General features: G+C 57.1%; 1 protein-coding gene across 3 annotated transcripts in view; it reads left to right on the forward strand.

Annotated features, from left to right (window-relative positions):
• The first annotated feature begins 278 nt into the window (after positions 1-278).
• The window catches only part of ADCY2 (adenylate cyclase 2), a 318735-nt gene continuing 291552 nt past the window's right edge, over positions 279-27461 (forward strand). Inside the window, exons 1-2 of one of the 3 annotated variants that reach the window (XR_008627337.1) lie at positions 279-545; positions 17198-17395. Coding sequence is in view for 2 of the 3 variants with exons in the window: in XM_055122120.1 (XP_054978095.1) it covers positions 324-545; positions 17198-17395 (420 nt within the window). In the remaining variant the exon portion in view is untranslated. The remainder of the gene's footprint in view (positions 546-17197; positions 17396-27461) is intronic. The other 2 variants (XM_055122120.1, XM_055122115.1) reach the window with 2 other exon arrangements.

The raw sequence follows: 27461 nt of genomic DNA on the forward strand, positions 1-27461 counted from the left end.
CCCGGGTGCCCGCGCGCCGCGGCCGGCCGGGGGATCCCCGGGCTGCGCGCCCCGAGCGGCGAGCGGGAGGAGGAGGGACCTCCCGGCGGGCGCGCGCGCGGCGGGGCCGTCGGGGGGCGGCGGTGGGCGGAGGCCGCGGGGGGGGGGGAGGCGGGCCCAGGGGCCCCGCCGCCCCCGCCCCTCCCTCCCGCGCGCGCCGGCGGCCGCGGCCACGACGCCGGGAGCTGCCCCCGAGGCCGCCGCCCGGCCGGGTCCGCGCGCAGCCCGCGCCCAGGCCCCGGCGCGCAGCTCGGACGCACCCCGGGCTCCCGCGGGCCGCCCCGATGTGGCGGGAGGCGATGCGGCGGCGCCGCTACCTGCGGGACCGCGCCGAGGCGGCGGCGGCGGCGGCGGCGGGTGGCGGCGAGGGGCCGCGGCCGTCGCGGGACTGGCTGTACGAGTCGTACTACTGCATGAGCCAGCAGCACCCGCTCATCGTCTTCCTGCTGCTCATCGTCATGGGAGCCTGCCTCGCCCTGCTCGCCGTCTTCTTCGCGCTGCGTCTGGTGAGTGCCCCGCGACCCCCCGCGCCCCCCGCGCCCCACGCCCCCCGCGCGCCCGGGACCGACCCCCGCGCGCGCCCCGGACCGATCCCCGCGCCCCCCGCGCTCCCCCAGCCTAGCTCGGGAGCGTTGGGTAAGGGGGGCTGCAAAAAGTTTCCCGGGAAGGCGCAAGCCCCCGCGAAAGTTGCGGGGATGCTCGCCCCGGGGGGCGCCGCGGGCCCCGGGGTTCCCCGATCTGCGCTCCCGCACCCGGCCCCGCGCGCGCTTCCCGCAGCCGCGACCCACCCCGCGGGGCCCGCGAGCGGCTGGGACCACCCCCCCACACACACACACACACCGGGCGCCGACCCCCCATCCTGCCCCGGGGGGCGCCCGCCGGCGTGGCCCGCGGGGGAAGCCGCCCGGTGCGCGTCGTGGCTTCCCAAGGAGCGCCGAGCGCGGGCAGCCCCGGGGAGCCCCGAGTCTGGAGCGTCTCCAGCCCAGCCCGGCCCGGCTCCCCCGTTTCCCGAGCGAGCGAGAGTGGACTCGGGCGCCGGCCCGAGCGATTTATTGTTCCCGGAGATTTCTCTGGTCACCCGGCGGCGCAGACTGCCGGTCAGCGGCTAGTGTCCATTGGCTGAGTGATGTTTGCTCGCCGCAGCCGGGGTCTCGGCCGGCGGGGCTGGAGAGGACATCGGTAAAGGCGCACACTTGCGGGGACCCGTGGCTCTGCGTGTGTGCCGGTGGCGGGTGGGGAGTGGGCGCGGGTCTCTGGCCAGCCAGAGCGCTCTGAGCGCCCGCGGGGATCATCTGGCCGCCCCGACCCTGGCAGCTGGGAGCGGGGCGTAGATCTGCCTCTCTCGCCACCGAGCGATATTTTTTTAGCTTAGAATATAAATAGGCTCGGGTACTTGTGTTCACCAGCCAATACATGCGTGCTGGGTTTAATTTCACCAAGTGTGCAAAATAGCTGTCCTTGGTATTTGGCAACGGGTGTCTGATCCCCTGGGCCAGATGGTGCGCTGATGCCGCGCGGGGAACCCTGCTATCCCGGGCTCTTAAGGAAATAATAAAGCCCTTCCCTCCTCATCCTCACTCCTCGGAGGCGGGCGCTGTCTTTGGCTGCAATCCAGGCAGGGAAGCTCAGGGAAGAGATGGGAGGCGGTCTCTAGGTCTCCTGCCCGCTGGGAGATCTTGAACCCAGATGGTCACTCTCCTTGAGTCACCAGGCTGAGGACCCCAGAGCTGTTGGCGGGAGACCTCGGCGCCCACCATGCAAGTGGTCCTCCAATTCCATCCCTCCAATTCCATCATCTTTTCCTTCCTCCCTGGCGGGGCAGAGAACGTGTCTGTTTGCCGCTGGGAGTCTCTCTGCCGGGGCCTTTCTGCCTGCGATTCTGTGGATTCTGTAATCCAAGCCGTTCTGACTTGCTCTCCGAAATGGAAAGGAGGAGCAGGTGACGGGCTATTTATAGTGCCATTAATACACTTACAGCCCGGTGCTGGGTGCTGCCTCGAGCTCCCCAGCTACCCACATCACTCCACACCGGGGCTCTGCCCAGCCAGGAGGGCCGAGTGTTGGCAGGAGAGACAGGAGCCTGGGTTAAAGCCGGTGTCCGCCTTGTCTCTGACCCTTGTGCACACTTTGCTTCTTAACTTTGGGGTGGGGGGACACACCCAGCTTGCCCCTGGGTGCTATAGGGACAGTACGCGGTGCTGGGAATCGGACCCGAGGTGTCTGACGTCTCCCTGACCTTTGTTTGCTCTGTTTCTTTATGCAGTAACTTCAGGTTCATCCCTCGAGTGCAAATAAATGATGCAGGAGTCGCCTTTAAAGAACAGCGTCTCCACGTCTTTCCTGGCCAACCTGTCATTTCCACACTCATTAATTCCTTTATAGCAGCAAGGAGACATGTTTTTTCATGGCAGGAGCCTTACTGGGCAGCGGGTCCCAGGGCAAGGCAAGGGGTCTTGCTCTTGGCTGTCGCTGTGCGGTGATCTGCTGTGGAATGTCCCAGAAATGCAGAAAGGTCCCAGAATCAGGAGGATTGCAGGAACGCCACCTTTAGGTAGAGTCTGGAGCTGCAGGGGTGAGTGACAGGTGGGGACACTGGGTGTCCTGCAGAAGGACAGGGACAGCCCAGCGCATCGTAGTATCGTTTAGTGTTATCAGCAGTCTTGCTATCTTCCAAAAATTGGGTTCCATGCAGATGGCCAAAGATGAGGTCAGAGCACGGGACAATGGAATGGCAAGTGGAATGGCCCTGTCATGTGCAGCGAGGAGAGGGGTGGCTGGCTTTGGAGAGATCCCCCTGGGGAGATGAGGTAGAGAGGCGCTGGTCCCGTTCCTGCCTTTCACCTCTTTTTTTTTTTTTTTGCTTTTTGGGTCACACCTGACGATGCACAGGGGTTACTCCTGGCTTTGCACTCAGGAATTGCCTCTAGCGGTGCTCAGGGGACCATATGGGATGCTGGGATTCGAACCCGGGTCGGCCGCGTGCAAGGCAAACGCCCTACCCGCTGTGCTATTGCTCCAGCCCCCTCCATCTCTTTTCTAGAACAGCGTGGCCTTGGTGTGATTCGGGACCTTGAAGATCAGCCTTGGCTGATTCCTTCTCACCCCTGAATCTGCCTGATTTTGATTTCCTTTGGAACCCCCAACTCGTGGACTGGACACTTTTCATAATCCACATCCATAGTCTTTGCTCCTCTGGGGGCCACACCTGGCTATGCTCAGGACTTACTTCCGGTTCTGTGCTCAGGGTTCAGTCACTCACGCCTGGCGGGTGGGTGGGTGGGTGGGGGCATATGGGCAGCTGGGGACTGAGCCTGAGTTGGCTCGGGGAAGGCGCACACCCTACTCACCTGCTCCCCTGTTGCTCCAGCCCCAGTGTGTCTTTGGTCTCTTGGAACATTCATATCACAAAATAATCCAAGTACTAGGTAGATTGTGTTTTTTTTTTAAATTTGGGCTACCTGTAATTGCCTTTATATGAAGTGACTTGAACTATTACAAAATGTAAGCTTTGTCATGACACACCAGTTCCCAAACTAACTACTTCGTTCGCAAACTGAAATTTCACTTAATTCTGTGGTAAGTCCATGATCTGCCTGAAGTGAAAACAAAGCCAAAGTACTCTCATGATCCTGGGAAAGTAAATCCCAAATTGAAATTTCATGGTCTTGCTTAATTGTTTCCTCCGCACTGTACTATTGCACTGATGTTTTTAAATGGACCCTCTATAACAGCCACCCCTCCCATATCCTCTGAGCCAGGTCCCAAGTGGGTTTCTGACAGCATAGCAACGCCAAACCCTCTGCACATGAAGTCCCTTCCATACATGCATCCCTGTAGTAAAGTCACATTTCTAACTTATGCCCAGCAAAAGCCCCAACTAGTAATACTGAATAAAGCAGCAATGATAATACATGATAACGAAAGATGTGAAAGAGGGTTCTTTAGCTCAAAATACCTTGTTGTATACAAATATTTTTTGGGGGGGCGGTGCACAGAGTTTATTCCGGCTCTGTGCTCAGGATTTTTTGTGGTGGGAGAAGGTTGTGCTCGGAGTTTATTCTGGCTCTGTACTAAGGGGTCACTCCTGCAGGGCTCAACGGACCAGAAGGGGCTCCAGGGATTGAAGCAGTTTCTTACCACTGTCGTGAGGTCCCACAGACCCCAGCTAAGCCCACAAACCCTATGGCATAGCTGGGCATCCGGGTCTCCGCAGTGTCTCAACACCGAGATAGGGGGTGGGGTGATGGGAGCATCTCACCGGGCATGTACCAGGCCCCAAACAAATGACTTAATGGGTCCCTGTTGCCAGGCACGTTTCCCTTGGGTGAGGGCTCCTGTGAATGTATTTCAGGCCAAAGCTTACACAGCACCACGATGTTAAAGTCTGGCATGAAAGAGCAAGACAAGCATTTCATTAGGTAATACATGCCGGACCTCTAACAGGTTGAGTTAAATTTTCAAAGTTAAGGGAAGAGTAAGCTGGAGAGAAAGCACAGCGCAGAAAGCATTTGCCTTGCATGCGCCCCCCCCCCCCCCGGGGTTTCACCACAGGGTCCTGAGTGCAGAGCCAGGAGTAAGCCCCGCCCACAGCCAGGCATGGCCCCCCTGAAACAAACAAACAAACAAACAAACAAACAAACAAACAGAGATAGGGAGAAGCATGGCGAGTGTAATTCAGTCACAGCTTGACGTGCCTCTCCTTTTCAGTACCAGAATTTGTGACACGTTGATGCTTGTTTTGATCTTCAGGGTTTGGGAGGTTGTGAGCTTTGCATATGCCATTCCGGAGAATAATAGTCTGATACTCAGCATGCGATTCCTTGGCGTCAGGCTCAGAACTTGACACCCAACTGGCAGTTTTCTTCAGCAGCCCCGGGTGTGCCTGGGTGTGCCTGGGTGTGCAACACTCAGGCTCAGTCCGACTGACCAGGAAAGGGTCCCCAGGGGTGCCTCCCCGTCCTGCTTGCATGACGGAAGGGAAGGGGAGGGGGGTGGAGAGCGGAGTGTGGCTGCTGCAGGCCGTGTTACAAATGCTCCTCCAGGCTCCTTCTTCCTGCTCGACCCAGCCTCGAGCGAGACAGGCGGGGGCCAGCGCCTCCAGCCCCGCCTGCAATGCCCTGTCCAGACCCTTGTCCATTTTCTGACCGGCCAGAGTTCTAGAAGGCCCGGGCCAAGCGGGGAAGATGATCCACATTCCCAGAAGCCAATAGGGGTGCAAAAGGCCAGTGGTGCTAGCTTAAAAAAATGCGCTTGAAATGAGAATTTTCAGTTATTTGTGCAACTGAAATATAGCAGATGAATAATTGATTGCAATGGAAACAGAGTAGCTTTTAAGCACATTAAAATTCCTGAGACAGTTTCGCAAGGTGGTTATTGCGGTCTCAGAAGAACCTATAAATAAATGAAGTCTCCGGGGTCACGGCCCTGGGGGACTCCTGGGCGACCACGGCACTGTCAGAAACCCCTGGGACTGCGCTCTCAGCTCCTGGCCACCAGGCCTGTTACTCTGCAAAAAGAACAACTTGGGTTCTTACAGAAAGCACCCAGAGCTCAGAGAGGCTGCACCCTTCTGTGTGCTCATCTCCAAAGCTGAATGATGGTGGAGCACTGTCGCACTGTCCCACTGTCGTCCTGTCGCACATTGATTTATAGCGGGCACCAGTAACGTCTCCATTGTAAGACTTGTTACTGTGGTTTCTTTTTGGCATATCTTGCCAGGTTCTGCCTGGGTGGGTGGGATACTCTCTGTAGCTTGCCGGGGTCTCCGAGAGTTGATGGAGGAATCGAACCCCGGTTGGCTGCGTGCAAGGCAAACGCCCTACTTAAATGCCTTGTAGTCATTTTTAAAAGCCACATAAAAACTAAAGGGCAAATTAATTACAATTTCAAGATACTAGTGATCTGTGGATGTTGTAAAGGAGACAAAATTTTAGACTAACTTACCACTAGAACCATAAAAGCTATTTGTGTGAACATTCGGAGAGTCAAGAGGTCAGTGAGTAGAAATGAGGTTATGAGCACGTTAGGATCATTCAGACATACACAGAACCGAAGGCAAAACCTCCGCACATTCACCTGCAGCTCAGTGAAACATCCGGAGCCCTGTTCTTCCGATGAGGACTTCCACTTCACAGAATGAGGCTTCTCGTTTGATTCATTTGATTAGTATTTGATTTTCCAGTGCAGTCCTCTTTGAACTCTGTCTGGTTTGCTTCTGTATTGATGCTGAAGTAAACACCGTGCCCCAGGTCCGAACTACGGTGTCTCCACTGGCATATTTTGGTCTCCTTCCCATCCTCAGAAGCCAACTCTATCTGCATATTCAGTCTCATTTCCCTACCATATGCAAATGCACACTATGTATGCACATAATAAACATGTAATCACTGGGTGGGAGGCAGAGAGCAAGGCCTTCTAGCTGTCTTTCCCCATCTGTGGGGGCTGGATTTTACTGAGCTATTAGTTTTATTTTACTTGGCTTTGGGGCCACCCCCAACAGTGCTCCGGGCTTACACCTGTCAGGGATCACTCGTGGAGGGCTCCAGGGACCACCTGGGCTGCTGGGGATTGGATCCAGGTCAGGCGCACAAAACAAGTGCCCTCTCCGCTGTAACGTCTCTCTGGATCCTTTGCTGATCTCTCTTTTTTTTTTTTTGGGTCACACCTGGCAATGCACAGAGGTTACTACTGGCTCTGCACTCAGGAATCACCCCTGGCAGTGCTCAGGGGACAATATGGGATGCTGGGAATCGAACCCGGGTTGGCCGCGTGCAAGGCAAACGCCCTAGCTGCTGTGCTATTGCTCCAGCCCCTTTGCTGATCTCTTTTAGTGATTCTTACACCCTCATTTGTCGAGTCAGAACACAGAATTATTTTGTGATGGGTGTTGCACCGTCAGACCAAACCTATGGCTCTCTTCGTGGGCACTGATACTTCATGATAATATAATGTTCTTTGCATGAACATGGGTGGTCCTCACCTGTGTTTCGCTCATTTTATGGCTTTCTCTATGCTCAAAAAGGTACTTTTTAATTGATCACTTACTATAAGTGACTTTATGATAGGTCTCATTCCCTGACCCTGAAAGAGCCTCCAATGCGTCACCATTGGGAAGGACGAGTAAAGAGAAGCTTCTAAAATCTTAGGGCTAGGACGAATGGAGATGGTACTGAGACGGCTTGAGAAAATCGATGATCAACGGGATGATGATGATGATGATGATGATGATAAATGACTTTTAAAACACTATTTTCTGTTTATTTTGTTGCCATTACAAAGTAACACCGCAGAAGTTTCATGCTGATTTTGCTAGCATTGACGGTTTCGTTTGTTTGTTTCTGAGCGCACCAGAGATCAAACCCAGAGTTCTCCAGGGAGACAGCATCACCCCTTTATTTTTATTACTAGTGGCTGAAATGCTGCTGCTGCCGCCACATCATCTGCAAGCAAGGAGTGTTTTATTTCCTGGTTTCCAAGCGAGGCCGTGCTGTGCTGCTTCTTGTATTATTGTGCTGGCCAGGGATTCTAATCTGACAGTGACGGAGCTGGTGATTAGGACTCTTCTTGCCTTGCATTTTCCCCAATTTCTTAGAGAATTACTTCATGGTTTATCCAGTTGGGTTTTTTTTTCCCGCTCTGGGCGCTCTTGAACAGTTAACTTTATTTCTCTCTCCTCACTTTCTCTAAATGAATTTCTTTAAATAAAACTGTTTTTCTGCACACACACAATACTGGTCTTATTGACATGCTTTGAGATTCTTCTTTGTAACAGTTTTCCAAAGAGTAGGGGTGAAGGCACCGTGTGGGGGAGAGGTGGCCCCAGGCACAGAGCTGCCGGGCTGGATATGGCCCCAAACACCCCCACCAATAAAAAGAAAGTCAGTGGGATTGGGTGTTGGATTTTTACAAAATTGAGGTCATCGTTTGCTTTGTAGTTCTCTTCTAAGCTTTCTAAGATCAATATAAAGAATAATAACTACAGGTTTCTGATATTAAATCATCTGTATATTCCCAAGACAAACTCAGATCTCTTGATATCTCTTACAGAGATAATAGATAGTGTAATGTGCCGACATTTTTGTAGCTTTCAAATAAAATATTTGATAAAATAAGTTTAGAATATTATTTTATCAATCTATTGTTTTGCTAGTGTTATGAAAAAGTCAAGGAGTATACCTTTCGGCTTAATAGAAGGGATTTTATTATGTTGGAAACAGGTAGAAAGAATTTGCCGAGAAAACTGCATGGGTTTATTATTATTAGTCTTTGGAGGGAGATTTTTGAATTTCCACATGAGTAGTTTGGATAGTAATAGGATTATACCGTATTTCTAATTTTACTTCTTGAGTCAGTTTCAATAAGTTTTTTTTAGGACATTTTGTATGTCATCCAGATTCTCAAATACAATGGCATTCATTTGCTACTACTGTTTTTAACACTTGGCACGCATGTATCTTTGCTTTGTATTAGTTACATTGTGTTTATGTGTTTTTTCCTGCAACATATCATCCCGATTGCCTCTCTTTTGTTTTCAACAACACCCTTTATTTCCATTGGCTTTCTGGATTCTGATGTATTTTCTATTGCATTTACTTTCGTCCATCATTATCTCTTGTCTCAGAACAAACTAGATGATGCTTATGCTAACGACCCCAGGATCTTGGTATCGTCATCCAAGAAAGGTTTATATTTTGAACTCTATCCGTGTGTTTTGTGGTCACACCTGGCTGTGCTCGGAGCTTACTCTTGGCTCTGTGCTCAGGGATCACTCCTAACGGTGCTCAGGGACCATCCCCGCTGCCAGGGATGAAGCTGAGGTGGCTGTGTGCCCGGGGAGGGCCCTGCCTGCTGGACCCTCTCTCCAGCTCTGAAAGTGCGTATGAAATGACTTTCACAGGGACTGTCACTCACTCTGTGACCCCAAAGCTCCTGGGTGTTGCTTGGGAGAGCAGGAAGATGTGTCCCAGAATGTGCATCCTTGTAGGGGGAGGGGGAGGTGCTTCTCCCCCTGTTACTTACTCCTCACCGCCAACCCCTTCCGCATGGGAGAAGCACCGTCCTGCCGTTTATTTCTTATTGGCCGGAGTAAGTCCTTAGCCCCCTGCTGTTACATCAAAAGCACCCCAATGCCCAGTGGTTAGAAACCACCTCCACTTTCACTTTCCTGCAGGGTCAAGGCTTTGGGTGGGACTAGGGGGACAGTCCCTGGCGACCCTGGCTCGTCCGTCAGCAGTGCTGTCCCTGGCGCGGTCACTTCTCTGCGTGTCTCGCCAGCAGCCTCTGAGCTCAGGCATTCTTGTTCCCTGCAGCTTCTCAGGGGCTCTCCACGGGAGCAGTTGGCTTCTTCACGGGGTGGGGCGGGGGTTACTGGGCCCCACAACAGTCCTTCGTGGAGAAGACGGGTGTGGGGCGCTCCTGCCGCGCATACTCCCTGCGTCTGAAGTGACTTCACCCCAGCTCCACTTTGGGTCATGTCACCAGGACGTGGCCAGATTCCATCCGGGGGATGAGGAGCCTCACTTGTGAAGAGGAGAGGAGGGGGTTCCAGGTGGATTAAAGCCGGCAGTCATCCCAGGGCAGTACTCCGTGCCGAGTACCCAGGGCGCAGGAAGGAGCATGCATCCATCGGTGTGTGCGGTCACAAACCACCTCCCAAACCAAACCTGTTGGCTCTTCTCTTCCGCCCATGGCCCGGTGGCCCAGCTCCTGCTTCTCGTATTTGGCGCCTAGTTGCTTTTTGCTACCTGCTGATGGGTCACTGGGTACACGGTGGTCTAGCATGGCCTAATCTCCACGTGTGGTCAGTATGTACACTGGCCTGAGTTTCTTGGCGTCCAGCTCACAGGGTTCTAGAGCAGATGAGGCAGAGCAAGCCTCGGGACCACCAGGCACTTTCTCTGTGTCCCCAGATCAGCACCATGCCGGGGGGGTCTTAGGGTGCGGCCAGCACCCCTGAGAGAGAGGATGGCCCAGGGTGGGAGCTCAGGGGTGGTCCCTGAGGCCAGCTTTTCCAGAAGAATCACCTCAAGGAGATGACCTAGTCACTGCGCTCGTGAGGCACACAAGCCCCCCTCCATGGTTGACCAATCACGGTCTACTCTCTCCTCTGTGCACGTCACTTCCTGAGACCTGTGACCCCAAAGCCCTGTCCTCGAGTGGCAGGAAGCTGTGTCGCATCTGCGGATGTGGGGCCCGAGTTTGTTCAGAGGGAGGAAGTGAGCGTTCGTCTGCCCGTGGCGTCTGCTCACCACGGACCAGATAGGACAGACGACGGGCCCGGTGTCCCCCTCCATTATCCCAGCCACCAGGGACACCCGCAGCTGATTCCCCAAGGCCGCAGCAGCAGTTCCGCGACCTTGACTGTTTCCTGGACAGCGCAACCCCCCACCCCTGCACAGGTCCCGTTCCTCTGTGTAGCCTCTGGAGCCGCTTCCCGTCTGCACGTGGCTGAGCGGGGCAGGAGTCCTGACTCGGGGCGGGGCGGTTCAGGAACCCCAGACTCACTCGGAAAGCCGTAGCTGGGGTGGTTGCTTTGTGGGGATCCGCCTCTCTCAAAAGGCCCTCGGACCCTCCCCTCCCTCACCTCAGTGCCCCGGGACCCGTGTTTCCGGCTGCCAGTGCTCGCAGGGCCTATCTCTCGGGTTTGGTTTATCACTTCACGCACCCCACTCTGAGGTTCTCCCTCCCCGCTTCCCTCCCCTGGACTTGGTGTCTGAGAAACCCACTGTCTGGGCCTCTCTTCCCGGCCCCCCTTTGCTCAGCTGAGAAGGAATGGCCAGTATCCTGCTCTCGCTGGGCACCTTGCCTGCCCTCGCCTGGCCATTGTGAGACTCCTGAGCCCCTTAATTTCAACCCCCCCCCCGTTTCTTTCTTTATTTAGGCTTTTTTGGGTCACACCCGGCGATGCACAAGGGTCACTCCTGGCTCTGCACTCAGGAATTACTCCTGGAGGTGCTCAGGGGACCCTATGGGATGCTGGGAATCGAACCCGGGTCAGCCGCGTGCAAGGTAAACACCCTCCCCACTGTGCTATCGCTCCAGCCCCACCTCCACCGTTTCTTACCCTACCGCCTACACTTACCTTTCACCCATTCAGACCAAGAAGCGTTTCTGCCTCTTGCCAGACAAACCCTGGCAGTTCTGGGTGTTCTCTTCCTCCTGACCCTGCCGTCCTGTCTAACCTCACATCAGTCTTGCAGCCCCTCGGCAAATGTGGCCAAGCGCCCCGACCCCACCTTGGACAGGTGTGTTCTGTGAGCTCCCGGAGAACGAGAGCCGGGAAACTCTGGCGGGGACCCAGTCTGACCCACGGCCCGCTTCCCAACTGAGAAAGGCGGAGAGCAGCTAGAACCTTCCTTCCCGTGTCCCCAGGGTGTGCGTGAAGGATGGGCAGAGCTAAAGGGTGTGGCGGATGCCTGTGACCTGTGCAGACGCATATTCGTGATCTGACTCGACCCCCAGGCCACTGGGCCTCGCTCCTGACGGGCCCGGTCTCCACGGTCTTTCCACGGGGAGTGGGGCAGTGTTGGGCCAGCACGTGCCTGGACTTGCTCTGTTCTCGAATCGGGCAGCTGTCAGTGCTGAGCCTTTTGAGCATTCGTAGGACCACTCCCAAGGTCAGGAACCGACCTTGGTAGCAGGATGCTCGATTTGGCTGGATCGCACTCAAATCACATTTCTTGTGCAGACATTCTGACTTGGGTGGGCCCGGAGCAAGGCTCTGAGCATCCCAGTGAGCTGGAGGCGGGGACTGGAGGGGCCTTCCCCTCCCCCACGCATGTGTCCCAGGTTCCTGGTGGTTCCTGGTCAGTATTCAGTACCAGGTAGATTCCGGTACTAAGCAAGCTCTCAGGAGAGCAGTGAGGTGCAGAGTCTCGAAGCCCCCCACCCCAAAGCTCTGCTTGGGTCGGTCCATCAGAGCTCTGCGAGCTTCCGTAACAACCACATGCCCAGTGGGAAGGTCCTGGGGTCTTTTCCTTCTGCCGAGGAGTGTCTCCTGGCTTTGCCATGCCTAGAAGTTGGGCAGATGCTTGAGAAGTGAGGCGGGGAGAGTGAGGATGGGCTGAAGTGGCCCGGCCCCGTGACTGGAGAGACCTGCTTTCCTCTCTCCTCCCAGACCCACAGAAAGTCCTCTGCCAAGCTCTGCCGGGGAGAGTCCCGTGACTGGGGTTTTGGACTCTTACTCAGGGCCAAGCTGCTGACACGACCACCCAGTTTCTCATTTAAAATAGCCGCTTGGGGACCGGAGAGACAATAGAGCGGGTGGAGCACTTGCACGTGGCAGAGCCAGATCAATTCCTGGCATCCCATATGGTCCCTCGAGCCCGTCAAGAGCGATCCCTGCACGCACAGCTAGGAGGAAGCCTTGAGCACTGCTGGGTGTGCCCTCCCCCCAAAAAAAGAACTAAACAAAAAAAAATAAAATAGGGACTTGCCCTCTGAGAACCATTCAGTGAGTTGCACTACACAGTGGAAAGGCACTGCTGTCGTTCTTTAAAAAAATAAACGTTAGGATTCCTTGTTGTTTGTTCTGATATTTGGAGGCCACACGTGGCTCTCCCTAGGGCCTGACTCCTGGCTCTGTGCTCAGGATCACTCCCGCAGGGCTCAGGGACTGGAAGGGGAGTTGGGGATTGAACTGGGACCAGCCCCAGGCAGTGCCTGCGCCCTCTGCTCTCTCTGTCCCGTCCTGCCATTGTCCCATACCAGACCCGCCACCATCCCACGGTCCGACCTTTCCCCTCAGCCCCGCAGTCTCAGTTCTCTGGGTCACGTCTCAGAACTCGCTTCTACTGGAAACTGTGTTCCCGTCGGCGTCTTACTCTGCCCGTCAGCCGGATGAGCTGGCCTGTGTCGTCAACTTTCTGGCTCTGAATTAGTGTTTTTAATATTCTTGGGATAGGTACAAAGGAGTTGCGGGATCGTGTGTTATTTCCATTTTTATGTTTTAAAGGGGTGCTCGCTCTCATTTCCCATAGCAGCAGAGTCGAGCTACATTCTTCCCGAGAGCCCATGTGAAATTTAAAGTCAATCCATTTGTCAGGAGCACAGAATGACTTGGTAGGCTTTTGATTAGACACGCGTGAAATTTTTGATTAATTGGGAAAGATGGGACGGACTAAGTCTTCCTATTCATGGACATGGAATATCTGCATATGTTAGGTGGTCTCTGACTTGTTACATCAGAATATTTCGATCAAAAATTTTCTTTCTTGGGGCTGGAGCAATAGCACAGCGGGGAGGGCGTTTGCCTTGCATGCGGCCGACCTGGGTTCGATTCCCAGCATCCTATATGGTCCCCTGGGCACCACCAGTGGTAATTCCTGAGTGCAGAGCCAGGAGTGACCCCTGTGCGTCACTGGGTGTGACCCAAACACACCCAGAAACACACCCATAGAAAAATAAAATGTAGCCTGATTCGGCCTGTAGAGAAGAATGGAAACATGATCTGTTACAGACCCTTCTCTGGCTCATTGTAACCAAGTGCCGGCTTCTTTTGGTCCAGCACAGCCTTTCTGGGTCATTTGTGGCACTGAAGTACATCACTGCCGAGGATGCAGGGGGCCTGGTGCCATAACGCACCGTCAGCCCAGCCTTGGCACCCAGACGCTGAGCCGAGAAGCACGTGTGCAGGACTCTTATCTCAGTGCTCTTCCCTGTGTTGGGAGCACTGGAATGCCCTCTGCGCCCAGCTCGTCCTGATCCCCTTAGCTGGGACCAACGTACTCGGGGCTCCGAGCTGCCCCAGGCCAGGGCTCCACCAAACTCTTTTCCAGTAAAAGGCCATGGTGTCCACTCAGGGGTCTTTGTATCCAAGTGAGACTCGTGCAGTTTCACCACCAGCAACAGGATCCAGGGAGGGAAGAATCAAAGAGCAGATCAGTGGCCGCCACCTGCCACCTGGGAATGCCGTGAGGAACAAAGGAATTGCCACCTACGGAATAAATGGGGTGGCTGTGGGAAGGCCAGCGGTGAGGAGAGAGAGCGGGAGGTGCGAGAGAGACAGAGAGAAAGAGAGACAGACAGACAGACAAAGAAACAGAGAGACAGAGACAGAGAAACAGAGAGAGACAGAGAGACAGAGAGAGAACTTGGCCCTTCCCAAGCTCCCCAGGACGAGCTTCCTGTTAGTTCTGGTTCGGACTTGACCTCAGAGGCTGCTTCACTGGCATCTGGCACCAGCCCGGCCATCTCACACGTTTCATTGACTTTTCCTTACTCACCGTTCTGGTCTTTTCCCCATGGAAGCGGTTTGGGCTGACCAGCGTGCCCAGTCAGATGGACGATGCTTCCGCTCAGCGGGTGCTTTCGTGCCCTCCGTTGGAGCTTCCTCTGCGTTAGAGCTGGAGAGAGCAGCCGTGAAGTCCGTGCTGCCCACCCTCCCTCCCGGGCGCGCGAGGGGCTGCGGGAAAGGACCCTTGCCAGCCAAGGGCCCCCCCTTCCTGGGACACCCCCGCCCCATGCCCCCACCCGGATGCTGACAGCGAGACCAGGCAGGAATGAAGTTTATAAGCTTGCGCGTTCTGGGATGAATACCCCCACTGTCTTGCCCTGACACCCTAATAAAAGATTCTATTTTGGGGAGAAGTCTATATTAAAGCTTGTTTGGAGTTCGAGTTCAAAGGGCAGACACAGGATAAACCAAGGCTTGTTCTCCCTCTCAAAGAACCCATTCTTCCGTGGTCAGGGGCTCGGCCACGGTCACACCAGCCCCGGAGCCGCGGCCGGCCGGCCATCTGGGCCCCCCTCCCAGGCTGGGGTGTCGCTCTGAGCAGAAGTGCTCCCCGGGGCTGTGGGGGCCAGCCAGGGGGCGGCCTCACGGTGGCACTCCATGCCCTGCCCGCCTCAGTAGGGTTTGCGTGAAGAGACGCAGCCTCCCAGCCCGAGGAGAGGGCGTGTGGGTGTGGGACGGGGCAGCTGCTGTCCTGCACCCTGCAGGGTCGGCATCGGGACTGGACCCAGACACCGCCTCTTGGTGGGGGGTGCATGCAGGGGGAGCCCCGGGCAGAGGCGGGAGCACGTGGATGGGGCCCGAGCACTGTCCGGGCTCTCGCTTCGAAGTAGAAGTGGCCCCGGAGAGAAGAGGGACGCCCACCGGCCTCTCGTCCTCCGACCTCGGTGCACTGGGAAGGTCCAAGCTTCTGACTGCCCAGGGGAGCCATCGGCACTGACCCTGGCCCCAGGGCCAGTGGCTGCGGCCCTCACTCCTGCCCATCGCGCCCCTGGCCGTGCGCTGTCTCCCCCAAGAGGGGCTGACCCCCTGGCCCTCTCCGTGTCGTCATCAGGAAGGAGGAGGCTGCTCTTATGTGTGTGCTGAGCTCAGACAGACGCACAGAGGAGCACACACGTGCACACGAGCGCTCGCATGCAGGCACATGTGGCACTCGTTGCTGCTTGCTTCCGGGGCTCCCCGGCCAGCACTTGTGTCGGGAGATGGGACCAAGGGCCGCGGGGGGTGCCGGCCCCTGGCGCTTCCATGCCCCGAGCTCACCCCTGACTCACGTGTTTCCTGGTGGTCGTGCTGCAAACGTGGTGCTGTCAGTGGCAGTCCGAGAGGAACCGAGGGGCCGGCCGACTGGGACTCTGGTGACGTGCCTGCGGGGCAGAGAGGACCTGGGAGGGCGGACGCGGAGAGTTGGGGTTCTCGGGGTCTGGGGTGTGACCAGACGAGACCGGATCTGATTGGTTCCTATTCCGAATGTCTCTCTGTGACGCGTCTCCCCGGCCCTCTGTGTTCTCAGCCCACTGGGCTGGCGGTTCAGTGCTCGAGCCCTTGAACACGGTGCTGCTTGGGCCATCTCGGCAGTGCTTGGGGCCTCCCGGACTGTGCCCAGTGATGCTCAGGGGGTCACGCGGTGCAGGGTTCAAACGGGACGTGTTCTCCTTCCCCTGCACTGACTCTAAGCCTCCTCCTCATAGTGGCATTTTGTTTTGAAGTCACACCTGGCAGTGCTCGGGGCTTACTCCTGGCTCTGTGCTCAGGAATTCTCTTGGCAGTGCTCAGGGGGCCCTATGGGCTGCCGGGGATCGGACCCAGGTTGGCTGTCTGTCTGCAAGGCAAGCGCCCTCCCTGACACACCATCTCTGTAGCTTCTGACTCACATGATTCATAGCCACATGAGACCCCCCGGGAAACACTGACAGTTTCGGCCCTCGGGATCTCCGAAGCTCATCCGGGCGAAGGGGAGTGACTCGTCCCTGCTGTGAGGACTTAAGGCCTCAGCTCCCCTGGCCTGTCGTGCAGACGCAGAAACCTGCACCTGAGTTTGAATCCGCAGCAGAGACCTTCCTGCTCTCTGCTGGAAGGAGGAGAGGAACCCCTGAGCATCACCAGGTGCGACCTTCCTGTGTCTCTTCTGGAAGTGAGTGTCTCTTCCTGTGTGCTCGGCCGTGCGGCGGTGGAACTGCATGGAAGGAGGAAGTCGAAATGGGCGTGCTTGGGCTTACAGAGGGTTAGTGGGACGTGGACAGTACCTGCCCCTTTGCTTCTCGCCACCCGTGCCCGGGAGGCAGCAGAGCAAATGGGCAAAATGGCGCATTCTCCTGAGTGGCTCCCACTGTCGCCTTCTAACTCTAGTGCTTTCTGACCCCTTTCGGTTTACCTCTGTGCCCCTTAAACAGTAATTATCGCGCATTTAGAGAAGGGTGCATTGGCTTGGAGACAGAGACTTTTTTATCGTCGAAGATAAAGCATTTCAGATCCATTTGGAAACCTTTGTTTTCTGCGGCTCCTGAACCTCAGATTCAGGGGGAGAAGACGATTGTCTCGGTTCATCCTGAGATCATGGGAGCTTACTTCTACTCCCAGAGGGATTCCTGTTTTCCATGTACCAGGGAAAGTATGAACGTGATCACGGAACGGTTTGACTTACTATCAACACCCGGGTTATGTATCTTCCCAAACTTGGCTGTTTGCTAGGAAGCTTAACTTCTCATGAATTCACATTGTTCTCCTCCTGAAGTAACCCTTAAAGCCCGTGACAGCTGGAGCGACAGTACCGTGGGGGAGGGCATTTGCCTTGCGCGCAGCCAGGCCAGGTGTGCCCCCCCCCACCTCCAAAGGCTCCGTGTGGGCACTGACTAGTATTGATGCTCACCTGACCGCCCACCTCGCTGCTCTCGGCCCGGCTCACCTACCGTCTCCTCCTTCTCCCCTCAGGAAGCTGAGGACCACGTGGCGTTTCTCATCACCGTCCCCACCGCCCTGGCCATCTTCTTCGCCATCTTCATCCTCGTGTGCATCGAGTCCGTGTTCAGGAAGCTGCTGCGGCTCTTCTCGGTGCTCATCTGGATCTGCCTGGTGGCCATGGGCTACTTGTTCATGTGCTTCGGGGGCACCGTCTCCCCCTGGGACCAGGTAAGGGGGCGGGGCGGGCTCGTGCTCCGACTCGGGGTCCCCCAGTGTCGCCAGGGGACCAACCTCCGGCCAGGGCTCAGGACACAGCGCTGGGAAAGCGAGAGCTGCGTGCTGGGCAGCCAGCCCGGGACACCCCCCCTACCATGGGGGGTGGGGCCCGGCCCTCCCGGCCCCTGCAATTAGACAGTGGGGCTGGGGCTCCCTCACTCCAGCGTCCTGGAGGATCCGTGCACCGGTCCCCAGTTCCCTGCTCCCCTGTGGTCTCGGCAGTCAGACCTCCTCCCTGCTCTCTCCCAGGCCGGGCACTGCCCTGGACCTCTGTCTTGGTGACCGAGCCTCAGCCTCTTCCTCTGCACCTTTCTGTTTATTATTTATTTATTTGTTTGCTCTTTGGGGTCGCACCTGGTGATGCTCAGGGGTTCCTCTCCTCCTGGCCCTGCACTCAGGAATCATTTCTGGCGGTGCTCGGGGGACCCAATGGGATGCCGGGGATCGAACCTGGGTCGGCCGCATGCAAGACAGTCGTCCTCCCCGCTCTGCTCTTGCTCCAGCCCCTGCGCCTTTCTGATAGGCTGAGTTTCAGCTGCACAGCCCTGGCATGCGGTTAGCGGTGAACCTGGCAAGGCTCGCAGCTTAGATGCGGTGACCTGTAGGGGGCTTCCTGGGGATGGCCCTTGAGGCGGACGGGGGTTGTCCTTCTGGCTCTGTGGCTCTGCCCGTGGGCGTGTCCTGCTGACTGCCGGGTGGAATGGTGGATGTGATGGGGGGGCACGAAAGCCGCAGACACGGGTCAATGCTGCACTGGCCACAAGCTCGTCCTGAGCGTGGTGGGCTCCGGGGCCGGCAGGGAGAGAGTGGACTGAGCCTCGGGCAGATGGGGACGGCAGGGGACAGGCCACTCGCTGCAGGTGGAGTCTGGCTGCCGTCGAGACCCGGAGGGGAAGAGACTCGAGATGGGGCAGCTGGAAGGGCCGTTGGCAGGGCAGGGGGCAGGCCGCCAGCCAGGGAGCCGTGGAGAGATCCTGTGACGTGGTACCCAGGGGTGTGTCAGCAAGGAAGCCCCTGGCCTCCACCTGGGCTTTGTCCCTTTGGGGGCCTCAGTTTCCCCTGCAGGACCCACTGGACTCTGCCGCTGGTCTTTGTGGCTTTAGGGGCACGTTAGGTTCAAGCAGCCTCCGTCCCTCTCCTGTGGCTCCCAGAAGCCCATCCCCTGGTCGGGGAGGCCCGGCCCCGGGCCACTCTCGGGTCCAAGGGCTGAGAGGGCGAGGCACACCTCGCCGGCCCATGAGCCCTGGGCACCCCCTCACCCTGTCACCTTCCGGGGCACTCAGGCCCAGGCCCACTTGCTCTGCAGAATCGGGGCTGAGAGGAGCAGCCTGAGGCCGCGGGTCCTTGTCCAGCTGGGCACTTGTTCTGACCGGAAGCTTCAGGGGAACTGCCAGGTCCGTGCTCCCCTTCCTGCACATTCCAGGCGGTCACTGTGACCTCAGTGAGATGGGCCGTCTGCACTCTGTCGCCCCAGAGCTCACGCAGAGGGTGCCGGGGGGTGCCGTGAAGGGTTCCAGACCACCCCTGAGGGCTCCCATCCTCCTCGTTTCTCTCAAGGCTCTGGAGACTTTTGTCTCGTAACATCAGGAGTTTTTCTTTAGCTGGATCTGACATCCCTGGGATTTTTTCGTTGTTTCATAGAAGAATTTTTTTTTATATGTAATTGCCCTTTTCGGTCTGTTGACGGTGGAGGCTGTGGATCCCATTATCTCTTATGCTGATCCGTGGCCCAGTCTCGTGAGCCCTTATGCCTCCTGTGTTCAGCTACGGGTGTCCGTGCACTTATGGAGAAGAATCACGTCTCCAGATCAGGAAGAAAGGGCCCTTCCTTGCAGGTCCCTCCCTCGATATTTTTGCGCATTGCTGAATACCTTGATCCTCCGTACATTGTCTAACTGTATCAGCCCGGACACTGGTCCTGGCGTGGCCGGCAGTGAAAACTTGCCCAGCACTCTAGTTTCCATGACAGAGTTAGTGTAGCATCCGCAATAGTGTTCTGTAGTGACTGTGTTAGCATAAGTGTTACTGTAGTATCTGTGCCAGTATTAGTGTTGGTATAATAATATTAGTATGTGGGTAGGGCATTTGCCTTGCACACAGCCAACCCAGGTTCGATTCCTCCACCCCTCTCAGAGAGCCCGGCAAGCTACCGAGAGTATCCCGCCCGCACAGCAGAGCCTGGCAAGCTACCCATGGTGTATTCGATATGCCAAAAAGAGTAACAAGTCTCACAGTGGAGACGTTACTGGTGCCCTCTCGAGCAAATCGATGAGCAACGGGATGACAGTGCTTCAGTGCTAAAGTGTCCATGTTATTATAACTCTTAGTATAGCCCTAGTATGAGTTGTAGCAGTAGTGTAAATGTGTTACTACTCTCATGTGAGTATAGCTTTTAGTTTACTAGAGTACACATCAGCTTTGCCGTAGTGGTTGTTGCAGCATCAGTGTTAGTATTGTATGCTGTCTGCATTAGCGTTGGCATAGAATTAGTGTTAGTATTATATGCTGTCTTCTCAAAAGAAGTCTCTTGCCTCTGCGCCTGGCTGTCTTCCCTGGGGCCCCTTGGAGCAGGGCGGGTTGAGTTTCCCTCCCCATCCTGAGCAGAGCCCCAGCAGCCAAAGACCTCCAGAACCCAGCCACAGCCATGCTCAAGGCCTCTCTCCACATGTTCGGATGAGCCTCATGCATGAAGGAACCGGCAGAGGAACCCAGGTGTGCGGGACCTGGGGCTGAGACCTCCAAGCCTGCTCAATCGGGACTGGGCCTCCTCCACCCAGATTCCCCGTTTTCCAGTAACTAGGCGGTCACACCCACAAACTGCCCCTGGCATTGTGTAATCCCATCAACGGCCAAGATCCAGAGATGATAAAACCAAGCTCCTGGAAGCACACGGCCACATTTGAGGCTATGCAACCTCTTATATCCTAGTTCTCCCTCTCGGAAAACCTGGCAAGCTGCTGAAAGCTTCCTGCCCACGTGGGAGAGCCTGGCAAGCTCCCCGTGGTGTATTCATATGCCAAAACCAGTAACAATGCTGGGTCTTCATTCCCCTGACCCTGAAAGAGCCTCCAATGTGGCACTATTGGGAAGGACGAGTAAAGAGAGGCTGCTAAAATCTCAGGGCTAGGACAATTGGAGACGTTATGGAGACTGCTCGAGAAAATCGACAATCAACGGGATGATGATGATGATGATGGTGATGATGATGATGATGATTGTATGCTGTCTATATTAGCGTTGGTGCAGTACTAGTGCCAGTATTGGTGCAGTGTCCCTGCCTGTGTGTTTCTGTAAGGATTGATGCCACGTCCACCCTACTGTGGGTGTCAGCATCAGTCTAGCCTTGGCACTAGTGTGGTGTCTGTGCTGTCAGCGGCATTCCTGACTCAGACATCAGCAAAGCACCAGGGTCAGGGCAGCTCCTGCAGTGTGGATAGGGTCAGTGTCCGCTTTACTGTTGGCTCATGTCCATCAAGTGCTGCTGTGATTATTTTAGCAGAACTGGCGAGTCAGGATACCCCCCTCCCACTCCCCCTGGCCTGTTCTTCTCTGTCTCCCAGCTGCTCCGTGACCACTGTAGCCCAAGTTTCCCGCCCAGAGCAGGTGCCCAGTGGGTGCCGCCTGCCCTGCCCTGCCCAGCCCTCAGCCCTCAGCCCTCTGCGACGCCGTCTCTGCCCGCCGCTTCCCTAAAGCCCGGGACAGGCTCTGGGACGGGGCTCCGGGCGCTGTGGGTTTCCAGGTGGGCTCTGCTGCCCCCTGCCCATGGCCACCCTCCCTCCATCCCCCGCCTTTTACTATTACTGGGTCGAGTTAGTTGTTGCTGCTGTTACGGGGGCCGCGCCCAGAGATGTGGGGACACAAGGTCCTGGGGTTCGCACAGCGCAGGCCTTGCTCTGCTCTGCAGCAGCTCCGGCCCCGTCCCTGCTTTGAGAACTCCCCTCAACGTCCGCTGACCCGGCGTCTCAGGCCGCGGGGGATGTGCCTGCTGGCCCCCGTGCGCTGTGCTCTCCGCCTTCGCCGTGGCTGCTGTGTGCTCGGCCTCTCCACGGCCTCGTCACGGCCGCCGGGGCCCGCGGGGCAGTGCTCGGAGTCAGCCCCAGGGACACGGGCCGGCCGGTGTATGTGGGGCCCAGCCGAGTCTGCTTGGTGCCGGGGAGGGTCGGGGAGACCCCTGGGGGTCGGGATCACCGGCGCCCACGCGGGCTTGAAGTCGGGCCCGGCTCTGGGCTCTGGGACAAAGCTCTGTCGGCGGCACATCTCTGCCCTCATGCCCTGCTGGAGGGTCGTGGGGCTGGGGGTCTGTGAGCAGGGCCACGTGCTGGGGGCCCTGCAGTGGGGGGGAGCCCCCCACAGAGGTGGGCGTGGTCACATGACCCTTATCCCTTCTCTGCTCGGTGTCCACCTCGGCTTCCTCCAGGGAAAGAGCCGGGTCCACGTCAGCCAAGGGAACTGCCCGGCGCAGCCCCCGGGGGTCACTCTCCCGTCCACTCCCCCTGGCGCCATGGACAGGCCAGTGTTCTGATGGCTCTGCACAGGCTCTGCCCATCCAGGAAGCTCCTCTGAGGCTGTGTCCAGTGTCCAGTGTCAGATTAGGATCTGGACCCCTGAGCCTCTGTGTCCAGTGTCCAGCGTCAGTTGGGGGTCTCAGCCCTTCAGCTTTTGTGTCCAGTGTCCAGCGTCAGTGTGGGGTCTCGGCCCTTCAGCCTTTGTGTCCAGTGTCCAGCGTCAGTGTGGGGTCTCGGCCCTTCAGCCTTTGTGTCCAGTGTCCAGCGTCAGTGTGGGGTCTCGGCCCTTCAGCCTTTGTGTCCAGTGTCCAGCGTCAGTGTGGGGTCTCGGCCCTTCAGCCTTTGTGTCCAGTGTCCAGCGTCAGTTGGGGGTCTCGGCCCTTCAGCCTTTGTGTCCAGTGTCCAGCATCAGTTGGGGGCCTGGGCCCGGTCAGGCACTGCTGCAGAGTCAGCCTCTGCCTGCCCCCTGGGAGCGGCTGGCCCTGCGTGGCCGGAAGCCCCCAGCCATCTCGTCGGCCTGTTGCAGGAGAGCAGCGACAGTCTCTGCAGGGCTGGTCAGGGTCCAGGTCCCCCCGCTGAGGTTCCGGCCGCCCCCTCTCTGGCCTCTGTCCCCGTTTTCAAGGACGGTGGCGCCCTGGGCTGGAGGCGGAACCTGTCTGTAGGTCTCGGGACAGGTAGGGGCAGAGGTCATGGGTGTCATTTCGGGCCCTGCAGCATTGCTCTTGACAGCCCTGCTCCCTCCTTCAGTCCAGAACCTTCTGTCACTTGCGGCCACCTTGAATGAACTGTGTGTGCCTGGAGCCACGGTACCTTCTCAGACCGGAAGCGGTCTCCTGTGTGACTGTCCTGTGGACTGACGCCCACACCCGTGTGAGAGCATGTGGCCACGGTCTCGCCACGTGGACAGACGCAGTGTCCTGCGAGCGTGGCTTTGCTCTGAGTCTGGGTGCCGTGGCCCGGGGGCAGCCTGGGAGGAAGCCGGGTCAGGGCATTTCTAACCAGGTGAATCCAGCTCATGCCCACCGGGAGGGCCTGGAGTGGAGCCCCCCGCTGGGGTGGGGAGGCCACGAGGGGTCAGGTGTCCAGGCCGTCCCTGGGCACCGCATGGCTCTGGGCTGGCCCAAGTGCTTAGAAGGACTCAATGGCCACGCATCAGAGACTCATGGTGGACTTCACAGAGCCTCCGCCGGCCCCACCTCTCAGCCCGGGTGGGAGAGGGGGGACGCCTGAGCCCCCACCCGCACAATTGGCCAATGCTCTGCTCCGGAGAGACGCGCTCTGTGCTCCCGGCACTCGGCATCTAGCACCTGCCCGGCTGCTTTTCTTACAGAAGTAGGACATCCACTGCAAGATCTTTTCTCCCCCCATTGAAAGTGGGTGAAATGAAAGAAAATAAAGTCTTCACGGGCTTCGAAATGGCACCAAATTGGGTTGTTTTTCCTTTGCAACCTGGATGGCCTTTAATGAGGCTGTTTGCTCTCTGGAGGACCTGCGCGGGGTCGGATGGGAAAGGAAGGGGGGGGCCTGAGCCCGCGGGGCTGCTGGGAGCCGGGGTCTCTCCAGGGGCTTCTGGGAGCCGGGGTCTCTCCGGGGTCTCTGCGGGGGCTGCTGGGAGCTGGGGTCTCTCCGGGGTCTCTGCGGGGGCTGGTGGGAGCCGGGGTCTCTCCAGGGGCTAGTAGGAGCTGGGGTCTCTCCGGGGGCTGCTGGAAGCCGGGGTCTCTCCGGGGTCTCTCTGGGGGCTGCTGGGAGCCGGGGTCTCCCCAGGGGCCGCTGGGAGCCGGGGTCTCTCCCGGAGTCGCTCGGAGCGGGGGTCTCTGCCCTCTGGTCGACTTTTAGATGTCAGGATTTCATTTATTGTCTTGAAGTGTGCTTTGCCCCGGCGGGATGCCCAGCGGTGCAGCGAGCAGACGCAGCGTGAGACCCCCGCTCGGGCTGTGGCTGATGGAGGAGCTGCTGCCCCCTCCCAGCCCGCCTCACCCCTCCCCGGGCCTGCCCGGCCCAGCACTCGCCGATGCACTTGGTTGTGTCCGTACTTCTGGAACCCTCTGAGCTGCTCCTTGGCCCGGGTCACTGAGGCTGTGCCCTGGGCACTGGGCAGGGATTGCTGCTCTGCCGGCTGCTTCCATGGCCTCCCTCTGCCCGCGTGGCATTTCCAGGTGCCCTTTCCAGGAGTCCCAGCACGGCCCCAAGGCCCCGTGAAGCGCCTGTTGTGAGTGTTGGTGACTCGCAGGTGAGGACGAGGGAGTACAAAGCCCAGTGAGAAAGCGGGTGGGGGCCCACGTGCACGTCTCTGGGTGCTCACAGTCTGTCGTCAGAGCCCGGGGTGCTGGCTGCCGTGCCCTAGACGGCGGGTGCAGTGACGCGGGGCGCAGCCGGGGCCTCCAGAGCCACACCTGTGCTGCTGTGCCACACCCGCTCCGTGCCTCAGCCCCCGCGCCCGGCCCGGCCCGGGCTCATCTGGGGTGGAGAGAAGGCAACAGGGAGGGGGCTTAGCTCAGGGACCCGCCACGTGCAGGGAAGCTGAGCTGCCCGGGTGGGCGCATCCGCAGGCTTCAGGTGGGCGGGCAGGGACTCCCCTGACATAGGTTTGTTTATGAGTCGGTGTGTGAGGATCCGTGTGTATGAGTTAGTGTCTTGGAGCCTGTGCATGTGGGTCTTTGTATGTGCACCCGTGTATGCGAGTGTGTACATGGGTCTGTGCAATGGCTGTATTCATGGTGGGAAAGGATGGAGAGACCTGAGCTCACATATATTGTGTATATGAACCTGTTCACCAGCCAGTGTATATGAGTCTCTATTTAAGTGTGTATATGTGTGTATATATATATGTTTTATGTATATCAGGCAGTGTAGATGAGCCTGTGCATAGTAGTATATATGTGTCTGTTTATGAGTCTGTGTTTATGGGTCTGTGTATATGAGTCTGTGTATATGGGTCTGTATATATGAGTCAGTATGTATGTGTCTGTGTATGTGGCTCCGTGTTCGAGTTTGTATGAGTCTGTATATGTGTCTGTGTATATGAGCTTATGAGTTAGTATATATGAGTCTTTCTATACACATTTGAGTTTTTAAGTCTGTGTATGAGTCAGTGTACATGAGTCTGTGTATGTGAATATGTATATGACTGTGTCTGTTAGTGTATATGCATCTGTTTATGTGAGTGTGTTTATGCGTCTGTATATATGAATCTGTCTCCGGAGACTCTTTATGAATGTACGTCTATGAGACTGTGTGATGAGTCTGTATATGACTCTGTATATGAGTGTGTTTATGATTGTATAAATGTGTAAGTCTGTGTTTATGTGTCTGTATATATGAGTCAGTGTCTCCGGAGACTCTTTATGAATGTACGTCTATGAGACTGTGTAATGAGTCTGTATGTGACTCAGTGTATATGAGTGTGTTTATGATTGTATATATGTGTAAGTCTGTGTATATGAGTCTGTGTAGACGAGTCAGTGTCTCCGGAGACCGTTTATGAGTGTACGTCTATGAGACTGTGTTATGAGTCTGTATGTGACTCAGTGTATATGAGTGTGTTTATGATTGTATATATGTATATGTCTGTGTATATGAGTCTGTGTATATGAGTCAGTGTCTCCGGAGACTGTTTATAAATGTACATCTATGAGACTGTGTAATGAGTCTCTGTATATGACTCAGTGTATATGTAAGTATGTTTGTGAGTGTGCGTACATGTGTAGGTGAGTCTGTGTATATGAGTCTGTGTGTATGGCTCTGTCTGAGGTTGTGTATGTGTGAGTCTGTGGATGTGTCTGTGTGTGTGAGTCTATGAGTTAGTATGTATGAGTCTCTCTCTACACATCTGTGTTTATCAGCCTGTGTGTGAGTCGGCGTATGTGAGTGTGAGTCTGTGTGTGATGTGTGAGTCCAGACGTGACTGTAGAGGAGTCTGTCTCTGAGGGCTCTGAGGGCTCCGAGACCAGTTCACGTCTTCCTGACAAACAGATTCCTCTGAACGTCACGTCTCCCTGCTGCCCCGGCCTGGTCCTGCGTGAGCCCTGCTCTGCCGAAGCAGACCCCTTCTCTCCTCCCAGTCGGGCCTTGGGGGCACAGGGTGCGTTTCTGGGGTGCTTCTGTCCCGTCACTCCCCCTTCCTGCTCGGGGTTCCTCCAGTCCCCGATCTCCCACAAGCAGCCTAGACACAGTCATATGCTGTAGGGGCGCCTTCCCGTGGCCCCGGGGCCCGTCTCCAGTGCCCGGGCAGCCGGGAGGGCCCCAGGGACATCGCCGTGAGGAAAGGCGCCCTGGTAGCAGCCCGGCGCTGCCAGCACCGTGCTTCAACGCTGGAATTTTACGAGGAGTGAGGTCCGTGGGCTCACAGAGCATCTGTCACTGGCTGTTTGGGGGCAGACGTCGGCGAGGCACTTGCCTTGGAGTCGTGCACTGAGCGTCCCCCGTGTGGACCAGATGCTTCCCCGAGAGTCGTGCTGGTCATCGGCTCGTGCCTGCCACACTCGGCCACCCAAAAGGTCCAGAAGGCGGGTGCAAGGGGTTCTGCAGAAGCCGCAGCCTCGGGCCGTGGGTGCTGCAGGCAGCCGGGGGGCAAGTCCCAGACCCCAGGCTGGAGCGGCACGTCCTCGGGAAAGAATAAATCCCGAGTTTAAATGATGTCCTATTAGGAGTTGCTAAGCAACGCCGCACACAGCTTCTCCAGGATTCATTATTTCAACTTCCCCTTTTCCCAGCAGCCACTAATCACGCCCTCACTCAACTCAAGAGAAGCAGCGAGACGCACACTCGCCAGCAAATACAGGGGCTCTCGAGGAGGCCAGCGCGGGGCTGTCAGCTTCCGGTCGAAGAAGGAGTGGGAGAGATGTGGGCTGGGTTTTGAGGTCGCTGCTGGTTCCGGGCCCCTCTGGCCCGCCTCGGAACTGCAGTGTTGTAGCGCGTGCTTGGGTCTTACAGAGACTGAGGTGCTCTTCTCTGGAGGGGGTGGGGGCTCCTAGATGGTGCCCCCCACCTCCCAGCGGTTCTTGACCACCTCAGCCGGTGGCTTGGTGCCAGGGCCCGAGGATGTGGTTCTGCGGAGACCCTGCAAGGCCAGGGATTGTCCGGGCCACCCCGCAGGTGTTGGAGAGACGCTGGGCTTGCACTCAGCGGTGCTTGGAGGCCTCCGGAGTGACCCACAGTGGAGTCAGGCTGGGAGCTCCGGAGCACACCTGGAGAAGCCTTGAGGGGGGGGCGTCGGAGGGCGCTTCCAGGGGCGCTGGAGATGGAACCAGGATCAGCCGCGTGTCTGACCTTCTGCTGTCCCCGGCCCAGAGACGGTGGGCTTTGCTCTGGTTTGGGGTCGCACCTGGCCACCCCAGGTCTTGCTCCTGCTCTGTGCTCAAGCACCGCTCCTGGCAGTGTGCGGGGGGACTGTGAGTGGTGCCAGGGCTCACATCCGGGCTGGCAGCTGCGGTAGCACCGCTGTCCTTCTGGCTTGTTTTGTTTGGGGGCCACAGCCGGCAGTGCTCAGGGTTTAATCCTAGCTCTGTGCTCAG

This window comes from Sorex araneus, chromosome 1 (assembly GCF_027595985.1).
Source record: "Sorex araneus isolate mSorAra2 chromosome 1, mSorAra2.pri, whole genome shotgun sequence".
Lineage (NCBI taxonomy): Eukaryota > Metazoa > Chordata > Mammalia > Eulipotyphla > Soricidae > Sorex > Sorex araneus.